Source organism: Chlamydomonas reinhardtii, chromosome 1, assembly GCF_000002595.2.
Source record: "Chlamydomonas reinhardtii strain CC-503 cw92 mt+ chromosome 1, whole genome shotgun sequence".
NCBI classification, from domain to species: Eukaryota; Viridiplantae; Chlorophyta; class Chlorophyceae; order Chlamydomonadales; family Chlamydomonadaceae; genus Chlamydomonas; species Chlamydomonas reinhardtii.
In genome coordinates this window covers 6,238,734-6,257,300 of record NC_057004.1, presented here as the reverse complement: position 1 = coordinate 6,257,300, position 18,567 = coordinate 6,238,734, and the positions used below count along the sequence as shown (strand labels likewise).

At 63.7% G+C, this 18,567-nt stretch overlaps 3 protein-coding genes across 3 annotated transcripts; 1 reads left to right on the top strand and 2 right to left on the bottom strand.

Annotated features, from left to right (window-relative positions):
* Positions 1 to 25: 25 nt before the first annotated feature.
* Positions 26 to 4,447, bottom strand: CHLRE_01g044750v5 (uncharacterized protein). Its single transcript, XM_001689666.2, has 8 exons — positions 4,156 to 4,447; positions 3,923 to 4,009; positions 3,460 to 3,618; positions 3,069 to 3,226; positions 2,548 to 2,718; positions 2,224 to 2,338; positions 1,935 to 2,053; positions 26 to 1,676 (listed from the first exon to the last, which is right to left on the bottom strand). The coding sequence occupies exons 1-8, from the start codon at positions 4,324 to 4,326 to the stop codon at positions 1,622 to 1,624; spliced, it is 1,035 nt and encodes a 344-aa protein (XP_001689718.2). The 5' UTR covers positions 4,327 to 4,447; the 3' UTR covers positions 26 to 1,621.
* A 100-nt stretch (positions 4,448 to 4,547) lies between these two features.
* Positions 4,548 to 9,713, top strand: CHLRE_01g044700v5 (uncharacterized protein). The gene is made up of 13 exons (XM_043058861.1): positions 4,548 to 4,759; positions 4,884 to 4,966; positions 5,242 to 5,290; positions 5,440 to 5,525; positions 5,776 to 5,890; positions 6,097 to 6,217; positions 6,444 to 6,543; positions 6,955 to 7,015; positions 7,223 to 7,359; positions 7,621 to 7,705; positions 7,996 to 8,169; positions 8,500 to 8,703; positions 8,992 to 9,713. The coding sequence occupies exons 1-13, from the start codon at positions 4,703 to 4,705 to the stop codon at positions 9,160 to 9,162; spliced, it is 1,443 nt and encodes a 480-aa protein (XP_042928775.1). The 5' UTR covers positions 4,548 to 4,702; the 3' UTR covers positions 9,163 to 9,713.
* A 619-nt stretch (positions 9,714 to 10,332) lies between these two features.
* Positions 10,333 to 17,657, bottom strand: CHLRE_01g044650v5 (uncharacterized protein). The gene is made up of 16 exons (XM_001689665.2): positions 16,545 to 17,657; positions 16,222 to 16,311; positions 15,821 to 15,886; positions 15,528 to 15,648; positions 15,218 to 15,320; positions 14,943 to 15,034; positions 14,540 to 14,718; positions 14,141 to 14,299; positions 13,564 to 13,806; positions 13,006 to 13,320; positions 12,540 to 12,680; positions 12,161 to 12,340; positions 11,828 to 11,976; positions 11,578 to 11,655; positions 11,199 to 11,289; positions 10,333 to 10,924 (listed from the first exon to the last, which is right to left on the bottom strand). The coding sequence occupies exons 1-16, from the start codon at positions 17,442 to 17,444 to the stop codon at positions 10,871 to 10,873; spliced, it is 2,961 nt and encodes a 986-aa protein (XP_001689717.2). The 5' UTR covers positions 17,445 to 17,657; the 3' UTR covers positions 10,333 to 10,870.
* Positions 17,658 to 18,567: the final 910 nt, after the last annotated feature.

Sequence of the window (18,567 nt, the reverse complement as noted above, 5' to 3'; positions counted from 1 at the left end):
AGATAAGAAAGCGGTGCGGGGGCGGGGCCTATTTATACGGGCGTTTCAGGAAATTGGTCAAGTGCCATGCCTGGAGTGAGACCTGGAGCATCGCCTACCGCCGATACAGCGCTACATGCTACAATATTGGATGTTTATGCATCCATGGGCGAGCGGGCGCTCATTTCGTGACCTAGGCGGAGCGCGATACCATAGTTTGTCAGGAATGCAATGCCGAGACCTACAGTGCGGGGTGACTTGATTAACCGTTATGAGTGCAACGAGACTGGGCGACTGGCATTATAACAACCGGATGTATTCCGGAACTGACCGCGACGGCTGCGTCAAAAAGTCCGCGGTCCTGTGTTACGTGCGTGGGGCACATACCGACACGTTCGCTCCGTGTCTGTCGGCGCGACTGCGGCGCCCGTCTGTTCCCGACCTCGTCTGGGCGATGCATCACATTCTGGATGCTGCGTATTGGAGGCACACAACCTTAGCCTGTGGTCTCGCTCTTCCCTGGGCTGCGGTTCTTCCCTGGGTACTCTGCCTCCGTGTTTGGGCGCCTTCCATCGGGCTTCAGTAGAGCTCCGAGATGCACTGTGCCATCACGGCACGCCAAAACCTGGTGTCCACCGGGAATACGGTACATCTCTACCCGCCTGGTACGCTGGCTACGTAGACTGTGGATGCCGGGGCGAAGCTTTGCTGGCTCCAAGCCATCATGCCACACGCGCAGCCCGTGTCGCTGCTCTCCAGACGTTGCCAGCACACCAGCTGCTTCCGCTGAATCAGCTCCCAACGTGTTTCAGACTTTCAGGGCCGCCAGCCCGCCACACGTCCTGCCCTCCTGCGCAGTGTTGCTCCCACGCGCCTGGATTGTGTGAATTGGTAGCGGTCACGCTCGTCTGGTGCGTTGACTTACTGACACCGCAATTCCGCAACACTCGTCATAAACTTGTGATGGCCTCATGGCTTGGCGCCAGTGAAGGGAACCTCCCTGCCGGGAAACCGCCGGGAAACCTCCCACGCCGACTAAAACACGTACCGCATTAAGACCCCAAACAGCATGCAGCGCCCCTTCTGGCCAACATGTGTGTTGCATCACTTAGGCGACGTGCACTGACCCGGTTGTAAGAACAGGCTCACATGCACTTTGAGCAGGTACGAGTACAGTGCCCTCCAGGGGTGCGACATGCCGCCACGGCTATTCGTGGCTCTCGCCAACGCGGCGTCTCCACATGCCGAAGCAATCTGTCGAGCACTGAGCTGCATGTCCGTGGCGCGGCCGCCTTGCCAGTCATCACCCGAGCGGTCGGCCGTCGCCGCCTGTCTAATAATCTGCGCCGTCCCAGTCCTGAAGCCGCACGACGCATCAAATCCCCACTCTCACTTCTATGTCTACCTACCGGCTTCACGCCCGCGCGCATGCTAAGCGAAACCTAGTCGCCACTGATGCCACTGGCCCGGTATCTTTCCCGGCGAGTGCACCCACTAGGCCAGTCACCAGCCTCCTCCCGTGGCCTCCACCCCCGAACACCACGCTGACCTCGATACTCGCACGCCAGTGCTGTGCTACGCGATTACTACAATGCTGCCATGCTGCAAATCTGCAATGGCAGTACTGGCAGGCTATGCCTGCTCAGCTGCTGGGCGCCGACTTGGGCAGCGGCATTTGGAACAGCTCAAAGTCCACCCTGTGGGACATGGCAGGCAGGGCAGGACAGGGGAGGCGGAGACCATCAGCATGCAGAGACGCAGGACTGAGCCGGATACAAAGCGTGACCTTATCAGTGACTGTCTCTTATTGTTTCAAATGTCGCAATCATAGAGTAGTATAAACACGCGCAGGTAGGATCACCCAATGAGCGGAGACGCCCCCCCCCACCGTGTGTGCAGCCCCACATCCCCGCAGTTCATCTTTATCATTGAGTCCACTCCGCCCAGCGACCCACTTGAAGTACTCGTAGATGTCGCGCACGCACTGCATGCCGCACTGCCGGTACTTCTCGCCGTGCCCCACCAGCGCTGCCGTGGTGGACTCCACCCCGGACTCCTCACTGGACCGAGCGGCCTGCAGGCAGCCATGTGTCCCATGCGTCAGATCTGCTGCACATCAAGATCGTGATCATGCTCCAAATGTAGCGGGTCCAACACACGGACTGCTAGTGTACCATAGCCACCACCTGACCGGCGCAGTCTTGAAAGCAATCGCCCATGCCGCTTCTTAATCCTGCCGCCCACCTGGCCCTTCTTCTTCCAGTAGATCTTGGGCTCGGGTATGGGCGGCAGCGACTTGTCCCGCCGCTCGTTGATGAGGCGCACCGCCTCGGGCAGGTCGTCAGCCAGGTTCTCGTACCTGCGGGGGTGCGCACCGCGGGTGCGTGTCAGAGAGCGCAAGGGATGGAAACACCAAGGGCAGCGGGTCTTGTGTACGAGGCGGCGGCGCCACTTCCAAGCCCCAATCCAACCAAAGGCCAGCGACGAATGCGCTGAGAGAGGCAGGGCCCAATGTGTGCAGCTGTGCGCGCAGGGCCCTCCCGCCGTCCCTCCAGGCCCGACACTCGCCTGATGAGATAGTCCACGGCCGGCAGCCCCAGCTCGGTGGTGAGGCATGGCGCCACGGGCTCTGTGTGGTAGTAGTCGTGGTACATGCCCACGCGGTCGAAGCAGTGGAACAGGTTGGTGATCTTGCCCAGGATGGACGGGTCGCGGCAGAAGGAGCCGAAGGGCGGCTGGCTGCAGTGGGGGCGGGGAGCAGTGGACGGGAAGTAGTGGGTGGGGGCGGACGGGGAGGGAGGCGGTTATTGGGAGTGATATTGGAACTGCCGTGACAAGACATGCCGTAGAAAAGGCTTGGGGTGCGGTATCCTGGTATCCACCTGCACGCAAGCCGACCTCCCTCAATGCTCGGCCATTTTCTGCTGCCGGCCCCTCGCTTTCAGCAGTCCCCTCCCACCCCCCAACCCTGTTGCCCTCCGGCACACGCGCGCCGTCAGCCCCGCCTGCCCATCCCAGCCCCCACCGCCTCCACCCCACCGTCCCCGCCCGCCGGTCCCTTGCCCCGGGCCTGCCGCCCCCGCACACACCTGCACGGCCCGCTGGTGCGCGCCCACTTGGTGGAGCAGTAGTCGTACGAGGAGCCGGCCCGCGCCCAGGGGTTGCGGCTGGTGCTGAACACGAAGTAGTCGCGCCACATGTCAGCCGGGTCCAGGCCCCGCTCCTTCAGGGCGGCCAAGCTGGCCACCTGTGTGCGGCGGCGGTGCAGCAGCGGGGTGGTGGTGGCGTGGTGATGGCGGTGACATTTGAGGGCCGCGGTGTCAAGTCTGGAGCGTGGTGACGGCCGCAGTGGCAAGTCAGAAACGTAGGTAGGATGCGTGCTCGCAGCACCGGCCCAGTCCCGTCTATACCCTTGGCCCCCGTTGGCCATGGCAAACCACGGCCCCGACCCTCAATGAGCCCAGCCCCCCCCCCACACACCTCGATACACAGCTTGGCGTCCGCGTTCTTATAGTGGCACTTGTCAAAGTTGTCCGTTACGGTCGTGGACGCCGCTTTGCGGTTGCGAATGAACACGAACTTGTAATGGTGGTTTACCCACACGCCGCAGGGGAACGACATCGGGTAATTCCGCGGCACCTACACAGCACCCCAACACCAAAAGGAGCAACGGCAGGGCAGCCGCGGCCCAAAGGTGAAATGAGATGCAGAAGTAGATCCAGAGGCAGAGTTTGCGTGATAGGGTATGTTGGGGTGTGACCGGTACCCCGCGCTGGCCCGCAGGCGTGGCGCTGACGAACGCCCCTGCTCCAGAATGCACCCTGCCGTCCCTGCTCCTGCCTGCCCGCTTTGCGCGGCCCCACCCGGTCACGCCTGGCTGCCCACGTGCTCATCAGCGCGTTTAACAAAGGGTGACGCGTTGCCGCGATGCCACCACGCTCACCTGTCTCCGGTAGATGGAGCTGTTCATGACCCAGTGGTGAAAAGGCTCAAAGCTAAACAGTTTATCGTCCCATCGCTCCACCGGGATCTGCAGGTACATGAACATCATCCTCACTGTGTTTGCATACCTTGCCAGGGCGATTGCCAGGTAAGGCAGGGGCGGGTGGCGCCACACGTCAGACGCCGGGGCTGCGGCCACCCGCCGGGTGTTGCACTCGTTCCCAGCCCACGCACCATGCCCTTCTTCTCCACGCTCCGCGCCAGCTTTGATGGCTGTGCCACTAGGTCGCCATAGAAGTCCGCTACTGCATCCGCTGCCGCTCGCGAGCACAGGAGCGCGAGCACTAGCACGCATGCGTGCCAGGCGCCTCTAGACGCCACTAGCGGCCCTGCGACTGTCACCATATCTATTCGTGTTGGTTATAGGCACCGCAGGATCATATGGAACGGGCCATGAAGTGGGGACAAAGTGGTGGTGTCCGACAGCTGCAGCAAATTGGATAATCGTTTGCCTTGCTGTAAAATGAATAATTAAAGTCTCACAAGTGTCCAGCTGTATCTTATTGTAATACCTCTCGCGCTTTGGTCGATTAGCATTCCCGCTGCAAACCGCTGCAAAGTTGCAAGCAATTTGCCGATGCTTGTCACCGGCGCGCCCACCGCGCGGCTGACGACTCGTTCTGATTTCCTGGTCGCGACGCCGCGGGCCCTGGGAGCAGCGCTTCGTCGCAGTGTGAACCATCAGCTTGCAGGCCCGGCTTCGTCGCGCGACGTTCGCCGAATGTCCATACTCAAGGGCATCATGCAGGGTTTCTCCAAGGGCGGGAGCGCTGCGCCGGTGAGCGACGGGGCGCTGCATATTGGCCTGGTGTCTCCCGCGGCGAAGCGCACGACACCTGTGAGCCACACGACGCAGCCCGTCCGCCAGACTCAACGCTCCTTCTCTCACTCCCGGACCGCAGGCGGCTCCCCAGAAGTCGGAGCCCACGGTCCTTAGCTTCAGCGACAACGCCCCCTCCTGGCAGCAGCTAGAGGAGATGGTCAAGTGGGTGGGGCTGGGGGTGGGGTGCGGGCTGGAGACTGCCGGAGGGGTGTGTGTGCTCAGCCCGGTATCAGGCCGGTGCCTCAAGCCGGGGGTCGCAGCGCCTCTGCAGGGGCTGTCACGTCAGCTGCAGGCTGGACAAACAAGAGCAAGTGGAAGAAGACGGGTGCATGAGCCCTGACTAGGCTGACAACCAACGCCGGGTTTCCCGGAGTGCTCACCGGCCGCTGGCTGACGCACATTGTGTATGCCTCACGCACACACACGCACACACTCAGGGCGCAGCACGCGGAGCTGGGGGTGGACTTCTGGAGGAACCCCAACGAGGTGTGTGCGTGCGTGGGTGAAAGAGAGGCGGAGGGCATCCGTATCGTTTGGGCGGGTTGGACGTGTGTGCCAATCGAAGCGGCCCCATGGCCACCGACCCAGCAGCCAACCTTCATCACCCCTGCTACGGTCGTGCCTTCTGTCCGCAGGGTGACCTGCACCCCATGGCCACCCGCCGCACCTTCGGCTCCTCCGCCCCCGTGCGGGTCAAGCTGTATCGCGACCACGCCTCCTGGTGCGCGCGGCGCTGTGTGTGTGTGTGGGGGGGGGGGGGGGCAGGCGCGGCTGGGCGGGGCCGGGGCAGCATGTCGGTGTTGGTGTTGGTGCTGGTCAGGACTGGAGCGTACACAAAACGCAGCTAGCCAGCTGTGGATCGCAGAGACGCGGAGTCAGAGGTGCAGCTCCACATGCCCCACAGCCCTGCCGTCTTCGTGACTCATGTCGCTACCACTGCTCACTGACACAGCTGCCGCCACCGCCGCCAGGTGCCCCTACTGCCACAAGGTGTGGATGCAGCTTGAGGAGAAGCGCATCCCGTACGAGATTGAGAAGATCAACATGCGCTGCTATGGCGACAAGCCAGCCAGCTTCATGGCCAAGGTGCGTGAGGGGACCACCGAGGCCCCTGGGTTCGTATTCGGGTGCAAGGATAGGGGGGAGCCCTGGAACACACGTGTCCCTGCACGTCCCCGCTTCGATCCCCGCTTCGATGTACGGTAACTGAGATTGGAAAGTATTTCCACATACGTACACGTACATTCCACGCACCCGCATACATACACATGCACACATGCACACGGCTGCAGGTGCCCAACGGCCTGCTGCCGGTCATCGAGCTGGACGGGCGGGTGGTGACCGAGAGCGCCGTCATCATGAACCTGCTGGAGCAGGCCTTCCCGGACAACAAGCCGCTCATGCCGCCGCAGGGTGGGGTCGGGTACAACCCGGGAGCGGTGCAGCATTGGCAGGGCGGGGCGGGGATGGGTGGGTCAATAGTTGTGGATGGAATATGATGGTCAGAAATTGCGTACGCAGCTGGGTGCGGGCTCTGGCCTAGGTTGCCCAGGGTGCCCAGCATGCCAGTGCCGCCGCGCCGCCCGGCTGCCCTCAAGCCACGGCATCCAACCAACCCGCCCATGGCGCCTCGCCGCAGGCACGCCCGAGCGCGCCCGTGCCGACCAGCTGATGCGGCTGGAACGGCGCTTCTTCAGCGACTGGCTGGGCTGGCTCACCTCGGACTGGAACCACGCGCGGTGAGGGGAAGCAGTGGTGGCGGCGGCAGTGATGGAGGTGGTGGAGAGGGGGAGAGCGTGGGGGGAGAGGGAGAGGGGCCGGGAGGGCTGGTGCAGGGCTCTACAGCATGGTAAGGGGGAGCAGGGAGGGAGCAGGGAGGGAGCGGGGGAGGTGCAGCGAGGGGTGCAGGAGGGGCTGGGCGGATGGGGACAGGGGAGGTGTGCCGCGACGGCGTGTCACACCGGCAGGTGCGGGATGGCACTGTGGCGTCGTGGCGGCGATGAGTGCCCGAAGCGCGACTGCCGCCGCGTAGTGTAGGCCTCCTTCCTCACGCCTTGCACATTACTGGAGAACCCCTCGTGACTCCCTCCCCTGACAACCTCTCGGCTCGGCTTCCTCCTGTGCTTCTCCCACTTTACTCCCGCTCGCAGCGGCAAGGCCCAGTTTGAGGCGACTGTGGACGCGGTGGCGGCGGAGCTGGAGCGCGCAGGGGTGAGCGCCACTGACGGATTGGGTGTGGAGGAGGAGCGGGCACACATGCCGTATACCCAGAAAAATCACCTGGCTCAACCCGTTTCGTACGGGGCATGGACGGTGGCCCGCAAGCATGTTCGCGTTGAACATGCGTACCCTCTCCTCATTACATGCCTGCTGCTTCCACCCCTCTCACGTCGTGTCCTGCCTCTCACCCAACCACAGGGCCCCTACTTCCTGGGCTCCGACATCAGCCTGGTGGACATCACCTTTGCGCCCATGCTGGAGCGAGCAGCCGCCTCGCTCACCTACTACAAGGGGTTCCACCTGCGCGGGCAGGGCCGCTGGCCGGCGGTGGACAGGTGCGCCGGAGCCGCGGCGGCAGAGGAGTGGGGGCCTGGCGGCGGCGGCAGGGCGGGGGCGTGGCGGGAGACAGGCGGCTGCGGCCTGGCAGGCGGCTGCAACCCTCTATACCAGTAATAGTTGCAGGGACCCGTGAGCGGCGCCTGTGCGGCGAGTGCCGCACGCGGCGCCTTGGTCCTAGGGGTCGTGTGCCGCACACAAATGCGGTACGTGCGCTTGACATGGTGTGTTTGTCTGTGTGTGTCCATTGTCGCGCACAGGTGGTTTGCGGCCATGGAGAGCCGCCCCACCTACCTGGGCACCCGCTCCGACTACTACACACACGCGCACGACCTGCCGCCGCAGGTGTGTGTCACAGCCGCTGCACCTGACTGCCCGCGTCCTGGGCCGCTACCTTGGTCACCAATGCACGCGCGCCCTCGACTCCTGATCTCTATTTTTTGACATCTATGCGTTGTCGCGTCGTGCGTTGCTGGGCTCACTGCATTCGGACCTGTGACACCCTCGCCACTGTCCCACATCCACCCTGTAACCACCACGCACAACCCTCCTCATCCGTCCTCTTGCCTCTCCAAACACACGCCACAACACACCCTCACGCCGCACCACACACGCCAACCACACGCCACACGCAGCTGGGCGGCTGCGCCATGCACGAGGAGGGCGAGCCGCTGGCCGCCGCCCTCGACGGCACCGACGGCGTGCACTGGCGGCTGCCGCTGCCGCCGCTGTCGGCGTCCTCGCTGCCTGAGCCCTACTGCCCCGGCGACAACCCGCCCGTGGACCGACTGGAGGCCGCGGCCAAGCTGGTGGGTCGGCCTAGGGGGCTGAGGGCATGGCGGCAGGGAGGCAGGGGGCAGGATGCGGGGGGCAGGGAGCAGGGGGCAACGGACAGGGGGCAGGATGCGGGGGACAGGGAGCAGGCCCGAGGCGAGGGTTGGAGCGCAAGTGTGTGGGGGACACTGCGCGTGTGTGTGTGTTTTGAATCTGAGAGTCTATAGTGGGGGGCGGGGGCGGCTGGTGTCCACGTTCAGGCGCACCGGTGCACAGCAACACCATGTCACAGCGGGCCGCTGGCCTCCTTCCTGCTTTCACCTCCGCCCTCCTCCCCACCACTCACCTCTGCCGCCCGGCACCAGGTGCGCAACCACGACGCAGTGGTCCGCTTCGCACTGCGCGGCCCCGGCCAGCCCGGCCCGCGGCCCGTGACGGCGCCGCTGGCGGACCCCACCGCCATCCCCAACACCAACTACACGGCGGAGGCGGACGCAGCGCTGCGGCACGTGGCGCACGCCCTGCTGGCGGGCGTGGAGGCCAAGCAGCTGTCGCAGCACGCGCTGCAGGTGTGCTGTGGGCGTGGCGGGCGGGCATTGCAGGCGGGCTGCTGAGGGCTGCCAAGGGCTGCTGTGGGTTTGGGGGAAGCAGGGCTAAACGGTGGATGAGTGTGACATGGTGGGATGAGGCGCGGGCGAGGGGGTGCGTGGTTGTGGCGGGTTGTTGTGTGGTTGCAAGCGCAAAATTCAGCGCCGCCTGCGCGTCTTGCCCACTGCGTGCACCCCTTGATGAGCTGGTTGGTGCGCGCTTGACGTCGTCGCCTGTCTGCCCGCGGTCCCATCCTCCACACCGCACAGACGTCTGCAAGCGGCGGCCTGTCGGGCGCGGCGGTGGTGCTGGCGGCTGACTACCTGCGCGACCGCGTGGGCGTACCCCGTGACATGCGCTACCCCGCGGCGCGGCAGTTGCGGGCGCACCTCAACTGGCTCATTGACAGCCTCACGGCCGCCGCGCCCACCTCCGCGTGAGGGGCAGGCGGGGACGGGGCTAGAGCCGCTGCGAGAGGTGCAGAGGAGGTGTGTGGTTGGGGGTGGAGATGGTCAGCAGGGGCAGCGTTCTGGGCTGTGGATTAGGTGCATGCTTGCTTTGGGCGTAGGGTGAGTGCTGGAGGTCCAGCAGGAGTGGAGTGAGCTGTGTGTGCTAGTTGGATACTTGGATGGATGAGCGCCGAGGCGGGTGCAACATGCGCATGCGGGCGGCATGACAGGAGAGACTCGAATGCAGGGGTGGCACGGGAGTCTTTGCGTAACTTTTGGGCAGAGTTTTGCATAGCTCGTATGGTGGAAGCTCAGGATAGCTACATTGAGGAGTGCATGTGCACGCATGTGGGCACTGAGACAGGTTTGGCGGCGCTGGCAGAAGTGGAGGCCTGAGAGGTGATGTTGAGAGCAGAGAGCTGTGCGGTGCTATGCACCGGACTAGGTCACTCGGCAACCAGGCACCACTCTGGACGGGCATCGAAAGCCCTAGGTCTGCTGTTGCAACGTCAGGTGTGCTGGTGTAGTGCCGCGCAACCCACTTGTGCCACGTCACACGAACCGCAAGGCCACCCCCCCCCCATGCGCTGCAAGCACGCGCTGGCATTGGCACGGATGCGTGCTGACGCGGCACTGGCACGGACCGTGCCATGTCCGCTTACCCGCCACAGCGCAGTCCTACGACCCGGCATCCGACTCAGCGGCTAGTGGGCAGGTCTTACCCCAAACCGACTGGCGCCTTGGCAAAGTAGCCAAGCACGGTCCGAACTGATTGGAACTGACATGCAAATCCGATTTCCCGACTGGCCCACACACGCTACACCGTATCGTGCCAATGCGGCACTGTTGTTCCGAGCCCCCCCTGGGCCTGACAAGGAGTCAAGGACGGACAGGTGGGCTTGCCTGTTCTTGGTTTATCCCTGGCACTCGCGCAGTCCCTTCATCCCAGTGTTGATTTCCCGAACCGCTGCGCATTCCTGCTGACGCTGCTTTGGCCTCCAGCGCCATCGTTTCTGCATACACGCTGGCACGGTGGGATGGCTGCCCCCTTCCTCTGTTGATTGACGAAGCGTGTGATGGAATAGGGCAGAGTGGCGAAGTCCTCTGACGAACTAGCATCGAGTCACTTGCGCTCCTCCCACAAGGCCCCAATACGGTTCCAGTGAGTCTCCCTTACATTCCGTTGGCGGAGTCCAACACACTGCGAAAGAAGATACGCTTCAAAGTTCCAATCGTGAACAAGACGCACATCACACACATACATACACATACACTGATCACACTCATTCCCCATCGGCCGGTGAATAGCCACGACGCTCACGAGTCAAGTTGCCATGTCAAGTTGTGCAGCTTCTGTCCTCACGCTCACGGTAGAGACACTATATGTACCGCACCTACCCGCAGGGGCAGGCCCTTACTCTCCGAAGCTTGCCAAATGCACATGCGCCGTTGGGCAGTCCTGTCGCCGCCTGCCACGCCGGACCCAGACCCTGCCCTTCTCCGTTCCCCACGGTGCGCACCACCACAGGCACCTCATCCCGCACCCCCGGCCATCTACGCCAGAACGTCCCCTGGCTTATTATTCTGGCGCAGCACCCCTACGCCCCCACGCCCGCACAGACAGCAGCGCCCTGCCATTCTTCATGTCCGTGCCATTGAAACCGAGTCCGCACGGGTCAGTCCACCCCTCTTGCGCCCACTAGTCCTCCTCGTCCTCCTCGCCCTCCTCGATGCCAGACGCAGCCCCGGAAGCCTGCAGATAGGCATGGCGGGCGCACAAAAAATGATGAGAGTGTCGCGGGTGAGCGCACGCATGCCAGCGTGTTGGATCCCAGGGCGGGAGCGCGCTGTGTAACTGCGGTAAGCCGCACTTTACCGTACGGCCCTCACATGGTGCGCTCTGTCGTCAAATTTTCACACCGGGTTCGCGGCCATGCTGCAGCGCCCCTCTACCCACTTGGGACACATACGCGCCCGCACACCCTAGCGGCCCCCCCCACACCCCAACACGCCCCGGCCGGCCGCACCTGGATGCAGGGCACCCAGCGCAGCTCCACCCAGATGCGCGCGCCGTCGCCCTCCTCCAGCAGCAGCCCGCGCTCCAGCTGGTCCATGGGCCTGTGTGTGTGTGGGGGTGCAAGTGCGGGCAGGTGCGGGCAGGTGCGGGCAGGTGCGGTGAGTTGCGGGTAGGTGCGGTGAGGTGGGGGCGGGTTGCAGCATAGGGGAGCAGCATAGGGTGACGGCACAGGGCGACAGAGAGCCCCAGCGAGCGATGAGCCCAACTAGTGCGGCTCGCTTGCACCGCTCCTGCAACGGTAAGCTCTGCGGCACGGCCCCACCCCGCTGTGCCCGGTGCTCCGCCTCGCCTACGGGCGCCGCAAGCCCCCGGCATCACGCGCGACCTACTTGTCGGGCTTGTCGGGGTTGTACTCCTCCCACTTGCGGCGGTGCAGCCCGAACTCCTGCTGGCCGGTCAGCGGGTTCCTGCGGGCGCAAGGAGCGAGAGAGGCACCGCGCACACGGGTCCCGGTCAGGCCACCCTGCAACTTAAAGCCGCAGCCAGACACATATATACACACACACACATAGGCATGGTCACCCAGCTGCCGCACAGCCGGTGAGCAAGGCGACACGGGGGCCGGTTGCGGCGGCTTACACGTCGTGTGCGGTGATGATGTCTGACACGGGGATGTCCAGCCGGCCCAGGCACTCGGCTGAGGACAGGAGGGAGGCCTCCATGACCTTGACCTTGATCACGTCCGTCAGCTTGACCTTGTAGATGGCGTGCATGGCGTTGCTGTCCAGCTGCGGTGCGGCGTATTGGAAAGCACCAGGGGAGAGGGGTAAACACCGTGCGGTGCGGTGTGTGGTGCGGTGTGGTGTGTTGTAGTACTGATCGAACGTTGTGCAGGACAGCAAGAGAAGGGGTGCCGCTTACTTTTAAGTATGACCCAAATCCCCTCCCCTCCCCTCCCCTGCCGCCTCCTACCGTGTAGTCCATGTCCACCACCAGGCGCGCCTTGCTGTTCTGCCCGGCGTCCCGCGACACCGCCTGCTCCAGCGCCTTGACGTACTTCTCCTTGCGCGCCGCCAGCGTGGGCCGGCCCTCGCGCTTGTCCCGCTCCATGGTGGTGCGCAGCTGCTGGATCTCGTGCTGCAGGCGCTGGATCTGCGGGCGTGGAGGAGGGCGCGTGAAGGGTGGGGTTGGGAGGGCGGGGAGGGCGAGGATCGCGGCAGAGGTGTAGGACAGGTGGGATGTTGCCACGGGAGTCACACAGAGGGCGAGGGGCTAATGTACTGGCGCTGCGTCATACGGATTCCGTACGCATGCCAAGGGCATCGTGTCAGTCCAGCGCACAGCAACTCACGTGGCGAGCACGCGACCAGTAGCGGGTGGAGGAGCGCCACTCCTTCTTGTTGGCGGTGCTGGTGACGCGCACGAAGGCCGACAGGTCCTCGCCGGCGGCCATGAGGCCCCACACCTTGAGCAGCCGCACGGTCACAATGCCCTGCGGCGGTAGGTCGCGTTCGCAGTGTAGGTAGGCGGACACGGGGCCGGACCGGCAACACTGATGACGCACAGCATCATCGCGCCTTCAGTACCGGTGATACAAAATAAAGATGCGCGCGTCTCCTTGCATCTGCTGGTGCTAGGCGCGGATGCTTTGGTGCGGTCGCCCAACGCCCATTAGCCCGTGCGATAGACATCCTGCGCCCGACGCACCCAGGCTTGCACACGGTACTACGGTGGCCCACAATGCGCATTCCTTCATTCCGTCTCGCTTTATTACCCACTTGCTGTGGACTCCCGCACCCGCCCCTAGCCCGACTCACTTGCATGGCGTTCTCCACGTCGTACTTGGTCAGCCTCTCAAAGGGCCAGTACTGCAGCGTCATGTGCACAATACCCAGGCCCTTGCCCGGGCCGCCCGGCGCGCCCCAGTCGTTGTCTCCCAGCAGCACCTGCTGCTCGGCGCGCTCGTTGTTGCCATTCATGCCGTCCTTGCAGGCCTCGCTTAGCTTGATCAGCTGGCGGCCCATGAGCTGCCGGCCGTTGACCACCTGCGTCACCTGACCGGACAGCAGCTTGCCGGGCCGCAGGCGGTCGATGTCGAACACCTCCAGCCGCAGCAGCTGGTCCTTGGGCTCCTGCGCGCGTGTGTGTGGGCAGTTGCGGTACCGTAAGAGGTGGTTTGGCCGGTTCAGAGGAGGGTTCCGGACCATGACTTGTCAGAAGGCGGCGATGTCGGAACGTTTGAGAAGGACGCTATGAGAATAGCACCCGGATCACCACACACATAACCCACACACATCACCCTGGGCGCCGGCCACTCGCGTCCAACAGCGACGACTACGTAAGGACACACGCAAAGGCCACGCACCCAGCCCCACCTGGACGAGGAGGTAGATGTACTCGTTCCAGACGACCACCTCCTTGGGCTGCTCCGCCCGCTGCTTCTTCTTGCGCGCCGCTGCCGCCGCCGCCGCTGCCTCGGTGGCGGGGTCCACGGAGACCTGAGCAGCCGCCGCCGCCGCAACGTGAGCGTTGGCGTTGCTGCTGGTGCTGTTCTTCTTGGAATCCAACGTCACCTTCTTGGTTTTGTCCGGAATCTTCGCCCGCTTGATGCTTGTGGACTGCAAAAAGGGACAATGTGCGGCCTCGTGAAAATGGTGTCAATCGGTCAATGGGTGCATCGTGCCATGCCAGACCTTGCTACTCTGCTATTAGTACGGTATGGCAGAGCCATCCCCTGTATGCGCATCCACACAGTACGCACACGCGGCGCGCAGCTGCACGTGCTGTGCGCGCAATGCTGCATCAAAGCAGGGTTTACCTCCAGATCGAGTAACGACGGGGCAAGCACACCAGTAAACAAGAACACACACGGGTTCCGTTTCGTCGTCCAACACACACACACACACACACACACACACACACACACACACACAAATACAAACACACACGCACCTCGAAGTACTCCGAGTCGGTGGTGAACTCGCACAGCACGTCGTTGGTGTTGCCCCACTCCGACTTCTTCAGCTGCTTAGCCAGCCGCACGTGGATGCGCACGACGCCGCGGTGGCGCCGCATCAGGCGCTGGATCAGGATGCGGTCCTGCTCCGTCTCCTACGGAGGATTGCGGGCACACACACACACACACACACAGACGCAGGTGCATGTGTCAATCAGGTTACACGCGGACCCCTCCCATCCAAGTTACTCACTCCACCCATCCGCGGCCCCTGGATTTTCCTCACACGACTCGGCACGAGCCCCAGGGCAAGCACTCCCAGCTCCACAAGCACACGGGGCATGTGCGTGCTGCCTCTGCATACGCAGCACGGCTTGGCAACGCAACCGCCGCACCTGCAGGATGGGGATGACCAGGCGCTGCGGCCAAACCAGCATCTTGGTGATAATCTCCTTCATGAAGTAGTTGACCACCGGCGTCACGGCCGCGGGCGCCATGGAGCCGCCCAGCGCCTTGCCGAAGTCCAGCCGGTACTTGATCAGCGGCGGCTTGGGCACCGTGGCCATCGCGCCGACTGCGAGGCGGTGGCGGAGGCGGTGGCGGAGGCAGTGGTGTTGGCGGGAGAGGTGCGAGGTTCGAGGCATGATAACCGCAGTTGCATGTTGACGGTGATGGACAGGCGGGGCATAAATGATGCTGGCCGGGTGCCTAGGCCCCTGGCCCAAGCCAAGCGTAAAACGGCAACGGCGCGAAAGGCTGAGTGCACACATGCAGCAATGCAGCCACGCTACAACGCACCAAAGCCGGGGATGCGGTCCACCAGCGGGTCCAGCATGATGCGGATTGTGGCCACGAACGTGATGTCCATGATGCGCGGGCACAGCTTTTGGCTGCGGGTGTGTGTGTGGAGGCGGCAGTAGCGGTGACATCAGCAGACACGGGCGGCGAGTTTGGGCACGGCAAGAAGGTGCCGGCTAAAAGGCAAGGGCACATGCGTCAGGGAGATAACTGCGAATCAGTCGGATTGCGCCTGGGCAGCAAGGAGCCGCATTGTGACGCACGCGGCGCCCTACCCGGTGGGCAGCTCGATGGCCAGAGTGATGTTGGGGTCTCCGCACCACTTGACCGACACCTCCATCAGCAGCCGCTCCGTCTCTGTCTCGTCCACCCAGATGCCTACACGCCGGCGGGCGGCCGAGGACGTAACGGGATGCTGTTCAGGACGCCGCCACAAACAGCAGGCTCAAGCTGGTGCTCGAGCTAGTGCTGCCACATACGTAGCTCCTGACAAGGCACAGTTCAACCCGACATGCCGGCAGGCCAAGCCCGGCCCGCAAGGCTACCACAGCACCACAGCACTCGATGCCTCCGGCCGGCACTCACTCTCCACTCGGAATGGCGCGGCGCCGAAGGTGAGGTGCTTGAAGCTGATGCACTTGACCAGGCCGCCCATGCCGGCGGGCAGCTGCTTGAGCACCTGGGGCATCATCTGGGCCGTGATGTCCTACGGGGGCAGTCGTTTCCGGGGGTCGGCAAAGGAGTATTGCGAGGCACGGACGGCTGGAGCATTAGCCTTCACGGCATCAAACATATGGTGGAAGCGCACGCGATCAAGGGCCGATGCCACGCCGGCGGTGCCCTGCTGCAATGAATCACGCAGGACGCAACGCCCGCACCTTGATCATCTGGCAGATACCCTTGTCCACGAATGGCCAGATCTCCTCAATAAGAGTGTTGAGCCACTGCAAACATCACAGACGGACACGGCGGCTGTTTCATCCAGAGCCCCACCAGCTGCACAAAACATTGGGGCCGCTGTAGATGCACGTTCAACCGAGCCCGACAGAGGCTGACCCTGACAGACCACAAGGCATCGCTTACAGTGACAACCCAACACCTCCCGCATCCTCCTCCTAAAAGACGCTACGTCTTTGCCTGGTGCGGTTCCCGCCCGTTGCCGTGCACTTCTTTGCCGTGCTTGCACCTGCTGCACCCCTGCGCCGTCCTGCTCCCATATTGCGAGTCCTGCAGCCCCTTAGGCCCTTGAACCAAGTGCCCCAATCGCCCCGTGCCTCACCTCCATCTTCTCCTTGTGCGAGATGTTGAACCAGGACGGCAGCCCGCCCGCCACCAGCGACACGCCCTTCAGGCCTAGGTTCACGGAAAGCTGGAGGGTGGAAGGGACAGGGCAGGGCGGGCCGCGCGGTAAGAAACGCACGTCGTTGCGCGGTACGACGGAAATGCACCACAGCGTTTACTCGACAACCGTGCACCGCGCGTACGCTTATTCAGTCCGACCGCTTTCCGCCCCGCTATTGCTCGACCTCGAGTCCCAACTGCACAGCTTCCGCGCGACCCCACACGCAAGCCTGTAGCCCCCATCGCATACGGAGCACGCACCAGTTCGTTGACCTCGGCTTTGCGCTTCTTGTTCAGGTAGAACAGGAAGCTGAGGCCCAGGCCCGCCACCAGGCCCCACACCAGCGAGTAGGCCAGCCGGAAGATGGAGGGCATGAACAGCGGCACCAGCAACACCTGAGAGCCCACCACCACGAAGAACAGCGCCGTGAGCACCTGGTCCAGCGTGATGGTGATGGGGCTGCCCTCCTTCTTCAGAAAGGGCAGCCCGGCCAGCGTGTTGATTGTCTGCTTGGCCTCCTTGCCCGCCTCCACGTAGGCCTTGCCCGCCTGCTTGGCCGCGTCCGAGGCCACGGACGGCAGCTGCTTGAGGCTCTCCTGGATGCGCAGACTGGCGCTGTTCTTGAGGCTGCTGGAAGGCACCGCGCCGGATGCCCCGGACGTGCCCAGGGTGGGCGAGACCTGCGTGGCGTCGCCGCCGGCTGCCACTGCGGTGGCCGCAGCGGCGCCGGCTCCGGCGAAGGGGCCCGCGGCTGTGGTTGCGCGGGCGGGCGTCGCGGGCAAGCCGCCTGCCGCTGCGACCGCGCCCTTCTCGGGCGACATGGTTGCAGACGCTTGCTTGCTTTTCATACTCGGCATCGCTGCCTCGCTGATTTCGCTGGAAGCTGGTGCGTTCACGGTCGACGCGATACTCCCGGCAACCGCTGCGGCTTGCGAAACCACTCCGCCCACTGCTCCGTCCTTCAGAGGGCTCCCGTGCGGCAACAAGTGGTCGCCGTTTGTTGCAGATGCACCATTTGCTGGCGGTGCGTTATCGTCCGGGATGGGAAGAGCATTCCCAAGCGCTGGAAGCAAGCCCTGCGCCTGCGCTGAAGATAAAGGAGGCAGCGGTTCGGCAGGAGGGCTGCGAACCTCCACGACTTTCAGCTCCGAGCTGGCCATGTCGAACCCTTCGCCAAAACCTGCTATCAGGACCCTGTCTCTATTAACAATGGCGGGCCACAGTGCTAGCACCTATCAGATGGATGGATCCATGAGCCTAGGGCCGCTGAAACAAAGAAATACAGAGCTCGCACTCGCAGTCAAGGACCCTAAAAACGTGTAGTAACGTGAGAGCCACTGCAATGTGTAAAGGATGTTACCATGTATTGGTTGTACAGAGGTGCGTAGGCGAGGGTGCGTTTCCAATGCAGTCTGCCTGGGATCGGCAACGCACATGCGCACTGCGGAGGCCCACGTTCCTCTGCCGCTGCCGCCGCTGCCGCCGCCTACTCCTCTGCCGCCGCCGCCGCCGCTGCCTGCTATCATGCTGTAATAATGACCGCCGCCACTGCGCACCACCACGCCGCCACTATGAAGGTTGGATGCTGGTGGAGGGACAAGGAGGGACACGGCTGGGAAGTGCAGCGTGCTGACGCGACCGTGTGGTAACTGGCGAGACTTGACGTGATTGCGATGGATTGGTATCAGTATGCGGGAGACTTCGATGGACTCGCAGCAGCAAATGCTCCGTGAAATGGCTGTGGCTCGCGGGCTGCTGCAGCGGCGGCCGACACCTGAGCTTACGTTTGCCTTCACCACCCTGGCTGCCGCTACTGCTGAGGCTTAAGCGGCGCTTAGGATACGGACAGTGAGCGTTGGGTGGAAGTCTGCCAGTCTGGGATGATGAAGTGACTTTGGTGGCACTCAAGACGGGCGGGACAGGCACTGGGGTGGGGGCGCAGGCACTGGCGGGGCGGCAGGCGCTTGGGGGGGGGGGTGACGTGGGGGTGGGGTGGGGGGGTGGGGCAGGGCTGCCGCGCCGTGGGCTGCGGCGGCTCCAGCTGTACCGCTGGGACGGCAGTCAGCTCCTGCACCATCAATTTGAGCTAACATGTCTTGAACTTTCGCTTCGTGCTGATGACTGGCTTTCTCTGCCTGCTAGCGACGAGCCGACGACAACCTCTCCTGGCAATCTGGCATCATACGTGTGTTCGCACTTCGGTGACAAGACGGGGTAACGGGGCACATAGCGCGCCATGAGAATCGTCAGCCTGCAACAGCGGCAGGGGCGGACAGCGGCGTC

What these genes read in the sequence shown, in the direction of transcription:
- CHLRE_01g044750v5 (XM_001689666.2), bottom strand. Translation starts at nt 4,326, where the DNA reads ATGGTGACAGTCGCAGGGCCGCTAGTGGCGTCTAGAGGCGCCTGGCAC. An exon ending in ACGCCAAGCTGTGTATCGAG is followed by an intron (nt 3,227 to 3,459) that starts GTGTGTGGGGGG and finishes CGCCGCACACAG; the next exon opens with GTGGCCAGCTTGGCCGCCCT. An exon ending in CGCACCAGCGGGCCGTGCAG is followed by an intron (nt 2,719 to 3,068) that starts GTGTGTGCGGGG and finishes CCCCCACTGCAG; the next exon opens with CCAGCCGCCCTTCGGCTCCT.
- CHLRE_01g044700v5 (XM_043058861.1), top strand. Translation starts at nt 4,703, where the DNA reads ATGTCCATACTCAAGGGCATCATGCAGGGTTTCTCCAAGGGCGGGAGC. An exon ending in CGGAGCTGGAGCGCGCAGGG is followed by an intron (nt 7,016 to 7,222) that starts GTGAGCGCCACT and finishes ACCCAACCACAG; the next exon opens with GGCCCCTACTTCCTGGGCTC. An exon ending in CGCTGGCCGGCGGTGGACAG is followed by an intron (nt 7,360 to 7,620) that starts GTGCGCCGGAGC and finishes TGTCGCGCACAG; the next exon opens with GTGGTTTGCGGCCATGGAGA.
- CHLRE_01g044650v5 (XM_001689665.2), bottom strand. Translation starts at nt 17,444, where the DNA reads ATGGCCAGCTCGGAGCTGAAAGTCGTGGAGGTTCGCAGCCCTCCTGCC. An exon ending in GTATCTGCCAGATGATCAAG is followed by an intron (nt 15,649 to 15,820) that starts GTGCGGGCGTTG and finishes CTGCCCCCGTAG; the next exon opens with GACATCACGGCCCAGATGAT. An exon ending in CCGACTCGGAGTACTTCGAG is followed by an intron (nt 13,807 to 14,140) that starts GTGCGTGTGTGT and finishes CCCTTTTTGCAG; the next exon opens with TCCACAAGCATCAAGCGGGC.